Source organism: Chenopodium album, chromosome 10 (assembly GCF_948465745.1).
Source record: "Chenopodium album chromosome 10, dcCheAlbu1.1, whole genome shotgun sequence".
In the NCBI taxonomy this organism is placed as follows: Eukaryota; Viridiplantae; Streptophyta; class Magnoliopsida; order Caryophyllales; family Amaranthaceae; genus Chenopodium; species Chenopodium album.
Genome location: NC_137843.1, coordinates 16,150,012 through 16,157,022, shown reverse-complemented (window position 1 = coordinate 16,157,022; position 7,011 = coordinate 16,150,012). Strand labels below are relative to the sequence as shown.

At 37.0% G+C, this 7,011-nt stretch overlaps 1 protein-coding gene across 2 annotated transcripts; it reads left to right on the top strand.

Moving 5' to 3' along the window:
- Positions 1-633: 633 nt before the first annotated feature.
- LOC145563706 (protein FLX-like 3) lies at positions 634-6,790 on the top strand. Of its 2 annotated transcripts, XM_081624139.1 has the most exons (4): positions 634-837; positions 3,926-4,453; positions 5,674-5,819; positions 6,242-6,790. In XM_081624139.1, exons 2-4 carry the CDS (start codon positions 3,927-3,929, stop codon positions 6,361-6,363), a joined length of 795 nt encoding a protein of 264 aa, XP_081480265.1. In that variant the 5' UTR covers positions 634-837; position 3,926; the 3' UTR covers positions 6,364-6,790. The 2 variants fall into 2 exon arrangements, with proteins under 2 accessions (XP_081480265.1, XP_081480264.1); XM_081624138.1 differs by lacking the exon at positions 634-837 and having other exon boundaries at positions 3,918-4,453.
- The last annotated feature ends 221 nt before the right edge of the window (positions 6,791-7,011 follow it).

Genomic DNA, 7,011 nt, shown 5'->3' with positions numbered 1-7,011 from the left:
ATTTCACTAACTTTAGTTTACAATAAATAATTCAATAGACTACCTAATTCAAACATTTCTTAAACTTTGTGCTCATTTCAATGTTAATTAATGAGAACATAGGGAGTAATTAACTCCTAATTAACTAATTTAATTAACACTTCTTCTAAAAAATATAAGTAACACAAATTAATTTTAAAAAGGAAATTTTTTCCCCTCCCCCTCCATTGATTTTGGCCAGGACTACATATTTCATCCCTGGAACCGGCCACCACCACCCCTCACAACCACCCACCCCACCCCAGCCTTCCCCCAGCCTACGAAACTCCCCACACAACCTCCCCCACCCTCAAAACACTCCAACTTAGCCCCCCACCTCACAATAACAACACAAATGAATTTGCAAAAAATTGTCGAAAATCCGTTAGATTAATTCGAACCTGAAACGTTGGATTAGGGTTGAGCATTTCTCAACCTATGACATAAGGTAACCCGATCCAAAAATAGCATGCGATTCGAATTGACCCGACCCAATTGACAGGTTTACCTACACCTGGTCAAGTTGTGTATTTTGTCATTTTGTGTGTCCTATTTACAGTAAGTTTTACTCGTGTACCGTACTATTTAGCAATTAGCACCGGCCAACTGAATTTGTAAATGCCATGACGAAAGAGCCAGCGCGCATCTAATACCACCAGCTCACGTTCAGGCGTTGAATCTCTTTGCGGTTATTATAAAGTCGGCGAGTCGTCGTCTTTTCCACTCTCCTTTCTCTCTCCTCCACTCTCTCTCTCCAATTCTACTACCCGCGCTCAAGACCTAAAACTTTCGGGATCGTCTGTAATTTGATTTCTTCTTGTAAGTTTACCTCTTTTTCAATTCTTTCTTCTTCTATTTATAATTTTTCATTAGTTTAGACTTGTAATTTTTTTGGTAATCTTGATGATTGTTTGTTGATTTTGATGCTAAATTTCTGAGTTGGGTTTTTTTTTTTTTTTTTTTTTTTTTTTTTTGTTGTTGTGAATTTTCTATTTATTAGGTTTAATTTGGGTGTTTTTGCAATTTGCAGAATTTTTACTGTTTTATACTCCATGTTTTTGGTTTTTGCATAAGTTGTGATTTTGAGCTTCATACTTGGATGTTTTGGTCTTAATCAAAGCCCATATGTTTGTAGAAGACACCAGTTACAATTCGACAGTCATTTCGCTATTGTTTGATCGGGGTATTGTTGGGGGTAATGTAAGGATCACAGGTTTCTTGTATCTTGTTCAATATCTTTAGGGTTGCAGGCATTCGAATGATTGTCTTATAACGTTACCTTGTCCGTTGTAATGGTTAATCGGCAATTCGTTATGGTAGTGTGGCTTCAATTAAATGTCTATCCCAATGAGAGTAGTCTTCAGTTACAATCGGTTCTTGATAGTGTTTTATCACTCTCGTTTTGGATTTTTTCGAGTACTTCCCATTCGTGCTAAAACAGTAAAGCAATTGTATTGTTGTGTTGAATTGACGATGAATTTTCGGAGGTTGAGATTACGTGATTGGGTATGCCAGAATAAGGTTTATTAGGTGTATTTGATTGTCCTAGGTTGATCTAGTTGGTGCTATCTATGAAATCTGCCGTGCCTGGCTGATTAGAGATTATGAGGTACTTATTTGTGATCTATTTAGAAGGGATATGTCTACATCTCTGTTAGTTCAACCCTCCAGTTTACTTTGAATGCCTGAATCCATGTTAGACTTATGCTACTCCAACTTTTACTGTCTTACATGTTAGCCTTTTCGATTACTATATTTTTTTTGCTATGGGTATGAAATATGCACCTTGCGCTTTAAGGTGGACATGCCATTACGTGGGCAGTATATGTGGATGTTTACACATTACCATGAAAGGCACAAGCAAAGGTCTTTTAGAAGTGGAACATGTTATATGAAAAATATGTTTTTTCACCCATGCCCATTGCTCAATATGTAGGAAAAAATTTTGATTGTTAACTTACTGCTATGCCCCTAAAATTTTTCCCCATTTGTAGACAGTCTCTGGTGTCCCACATTTTGTTCCATGGCATGCCACCGTTTGGGATATGTACCGCTGCTCATTGCTTAAACACTCATATTCATGTCTGAGTAACATTTATTTGACACCTTGATTTGGTATGGATCCTCGAAAATAGTAGTAAGACATTGATGTTCTTGACATTTATTCTAACTTATTCTGAGACTTCTTAGTTTTAAGGGACTGTAATGTGTAATATTTGAGCTACCGAGACATTCTTTTTGATACATAAGGAAGTATTGATTTATTTCAATGAAGGATGTAATTCTTCTGTGACCGTATTATAATCATACACCGAGATAGGTAACTTTTCTAAAAATTAGAATTAGGTATTGCAAAGGATAGAACTGTCATTAATACATGATGTAGTCCATATGTTGTTTGTTTGGATTGGTAAAAAGCTCATAAGTAGATGTTTTCAGTAAGAAAGCTGAGGATTTTAGATTACATATTGACATGTCTATGAACATGTCAAGACTTACATTGGATATGTCAATAATTTCTTCTGCTGTTAGGTATATTATGGACTAGTGGTTTGTAAAAGCAAGTATTTAGCTCCTTGCCTAAGAAATTATTGAGTTTTTGTCTAATGCTAACAAGATAGTAGGAAGGATCCTGGGCATATATGCAAGATATTTGCCAGTTTATGGCATGGCGTGTGACGTGTGTGGTCTTTTCCTTAATTACATAATAGGTTGATGTGTAATTCACTTTCTGAATTTCACAATGAAGTAGAATCTCACTTACTTTTGCCTCTCCTGTATGTTTATCTTAGATTGGATAGAGATGATGCTGTGACATTCTGAGGTTTGGAATTTTGGATCGTGGAGGCAATACTATCTAGTTATTTATCATCTCTCTAATCTAGTTATTGCCTTTTCTGCTCTGCTTTCAGCTTTTGTTCAACATGTTTGTTTTAGTTTTTTCTATCTCTCTGTTTCTTTTGCTCAGAAAGTCAGAAGTTTTGAGGACTGTGAGTTCAAAGTAGTTGTGGAGACTGGTGCTTTTTTTTTTAGGGAAGCGGTAGTTCATATGATTCTGAAGGTTAGAGGAAGGCTTCCTTCCTTGATTTTGGTGGGCCTATTATTGCAAATTGAATCATCTGAGGAAGGCTCATGTGATTAGGTGCAAAGTGTAGGATGGCCCTAATAAATAGCCCTTGTTAGGTGGACAAAGCACTAAAGACAACTCTTTCTTTAAGCAGGAAAGCTTTATAGATACTTGATTGTGATTATAAAGGCTCTTTAGATATGTCTTTAAGAAAGGAGTACAATCTTTCTGTATTGATATGCTAGAGAGCTTTGTTTAAGTAGTTTTTTTAGAGTAATGCCAGAAGGTTTTAAACAGGAGATTCCAGGGTTACCAGCTTTTGTTTGATGTTTCAACATGGAGTTGTATAGTGTGAATAAGGTGGTGTATCCTAACTTATGTAAGTCTTCCATCTTTTCTGTGTGGAAATTATTGGAAGAGTATATAGACCGTTTTTGTCAAGATCAGGTTCCAAATTGCATCAAATTAAATGTAAATTGATCATTTGAGAAGCCAAGTGGAGATTTACCGGTAAGGTAATGGTGTCCTCTGGAAATGATTTTTGACCAATTGTCTTTACAACTTAATTCAAAATTATCTGGGAGAACTTAAGAGATAGTTTGACTTAATATTTCCGGTGCACCAGAGTTGTTGGTAGTTGCATTAGGCGTAAACATTCCTTTGGTCTCAATTTTGGCTGATGAGCTCTCACAAGATGTTTAGATTTTAGTTTTCAATAATAGGATTTGGGGACTGCTGTTATTATTGCTTCTTTCTTCTTTTGTAGTACTGCCGAGCTTTATTTCCCTTTTTGTGATCTTACCTGAGTGTCATTCGCTTTTGGTTCTGGGTTATGTTTAGCATGGCAGGGAGAAACCGTATGCCTCACCATCCTGTTAATCCACATGGTTTTAGAGATGGCCCTAGGCCATTTTTTAACAGAGGACCAGGACCTCTACCTGTTTATCCTGTGGCTCTGGAGGAAGAACTTGATATTCAACACAGCGAAAACCAGAGGATTGCTGCTGAAAATCGGCATTTGCTTGATGAAAATGTGAATCTTGAAAGAGACCTGCATGCTGCTAAAGATGAAATTCACAGATTGGATGAGCTCATTAATAAACTTCGAGCTGACCATGATCTTAAGTTTAGGGGTTTTATTGAGAAGAATTTGAAGATAGAAGCTGATCTACGTGCAGCTGAGCCTCTTAGAGATGAAGTGATGCGTCTTAGAGCTGAAGCTCAGAAGCTGAATGTTCTGAGACAAGATTTGACTGGTCAAATTCATGGTCTCACTCAAGAAATAACCCGTATCCGTTCTGAAAATAAGCAGTTGAGTGCTTTGAGATCTGATGTTGATGGCATTCGCAACGAACTAGCTGAAGCCAGGTTGACAATTTATCTAGTCTATTCTTTTGTTTTTTTGCATGCAAATTAGTAAGTCTGCTTAGCCCAAACCTAGGAATCAATATGCCTATTTAGGGAGACACGTTGGAATTAAGTTTGTTTAGCACAAACTTAGGAATCAATATGCCTATTTTGGGGGACATGCTGGAAGTAAGTTTGTTTAGTACAAATCTTGGGATCAGTATGCCTCTATGCCTGTTTAGGGGGACACATTGGACCCTAGCACATTACATTTGGCTGATCCTTTAGAGTTCTGCATAATTCACAACTCACTAGTCAGTACTATTTGGCTAATGGCCAACAACTCTATCATAATCCAATAAATCCGAGTTAGCGAGAGCCGATAAGTTTCTCATTTAAGCCCCATTTGGTTTAAGAAAATGTTGTCAATAGAATACACTTTTCCATAGAAAACACTTTTCAGGAAAAACACAATTATTCTGTTTAGGTGAAGATGGATGGGAAGGGAGAAATAGGAAGGTCTAGTGAGGAAAATGTGGCTCCCCATCCTTATAAAAGGATAGTATACTCCACCCTTTACAAACCTAACACAGGAAAATGGTAATTCCCTTTTCTTGTTCTTGTTTTCTCCCCCTACCAAACACTCTTTAATATCCCTCTAATACTGTTAAGATATGAGAAGCTGATGTCTCATTGATGTTGGGGGAATTATCAATTTTTTTTAGTTTGACTCTGCACTAGATAAATTATTGAAAAGAATTTTAAATTTAGAAAAAAAAAAAAAAAAATTATAAGAGCTTACAAGGGTTTGATTGTGGGTGATAGTTGCTAGCTGCCAGGGTTATGGTTCAGATCCAATGATTTTTAAGGCTTATGATGAACAACTTTGTAGTGTTCTCAATCGGGTTAGTACCAAATAATGCAGAACTCTCAGCATCTTGTCTAGGACTCTACGCTGTGGTACTTGATCTATAATTCGTGATTGGCTTAACTTCACACATACCAAGGGGAAATAACAATGCAAATGTCCACGGCTTCTTTTACTTTTTCATCTTTATTAAAGGGTGGGATCGCTTTGGTACCTTCCATACTCAAATGTGGGCAATGGCCTGTTTCTTATCTTGTCAAGAATACTGCTCAGCTTGATGTCATATATATGCAACAATTAGTGATCTCATCTTTTTGCTGATTTCAAGTGCTCTTTTAATTTTTGGCTAAGTTCATTCCTGTATTATATTTAGGAAAGCTTTGGAATATGAAAAGAAATCAAATGCGGAGCAGGTGCAGCAGAAGGATTCAATGGAGAAGAATCTCATGTCAATGGCTCGTGAGATTGAAAAGCTTCGAGCAGAGCTGCTGAACGTGGATAGGAGAGGACATGCACTTGGTAACTGGCTAAACTTCTTTTGTAGTATTATTACAGTTATTAGTATGGGTGAATGTCACCTTCTGTTAATGCCTGGAATATTTACAAAATTGATTTAACTAGAGTTTTCCCTTTGTTATCCTGAAACACATTTATGAATGTTTACACCAGAATTCTCTCTATAAATAATTCGACTTTATTTGTGGTTGGTTTTTTGGGGCAACCTATTCATTCTACTTGTTTCTGTGTCTCAACCACCCCACTCCTAACTGATACAGCTTTCTGTAACTTGAGTGAACGTGTTTCCTACATGTTCACTTAAGTTACAGGATAAATTTCAGCATCTTGCTTGATGTGTTTGAATTTTGCAATAGCTGAGCTTTTTAAGGTATTGTACACCTGTATATTCTTTTCTGAGATATCATCTGGCTTCTTTCTTTTAGGTGGTGGCACCAGCTATGCTATGTACAATGGATTCCCAGATACGAGGTATTCAGGTGGAGGGCCATCTGCTGATGGGTATGGTGGAGCTTGGGGCCCTTATAATAAGCGTCCCAGACATTGACTTCCAATACCTCTGACTGGCATCTGAAAATGTGCTTACTGATCTTGGTATAGCTATTCGCTAAGCGGAAAGGAAGAGGAAGGGAGAGAGAGAGAGAGAGAGGGGGGGGGGGGGGGGGGTAGTTATGAGATGGATGTACCCTTTGCCATGTATTCGTCCTCTTTTTTTCCCTCAAAAAAAAGTAATAGTGGCTTTAATTTTACAGGTTCTAAATCTTCTAATTGTTAACTAAGCCTTTACAATGTCATATATCCTCCTGACAAGTGATTAAAGCTGTAAGATAAAGTCTATTTAGTTTCATTGGTCTATGTTTGCTTCATACTTGTGCTGTTGGGTGATTGGTTACTGCTTCTAATGATGCTAGATTTATGAAACAGCACTGTTGTGATGGTAATTTAAGCCTCAGCAAGAATGTGAGCTTTTAGAAGTTTTAAATTTCTTATACTATTTTCATGGCTGATCTACTATTACGAAGTATTATTTATTAGAGATCATCAATCATTGAAAAACATGGAGTGTTACTCTGAAATTCCCTATGTGTAAGAAGGAAGATAGTGAGCAAACTACAGTTATTACATTCATCAATGCTCATACTATCAATTACATACATTAGAGATTCAACTTGTTGACGGCTTGCCTCCTGATAAA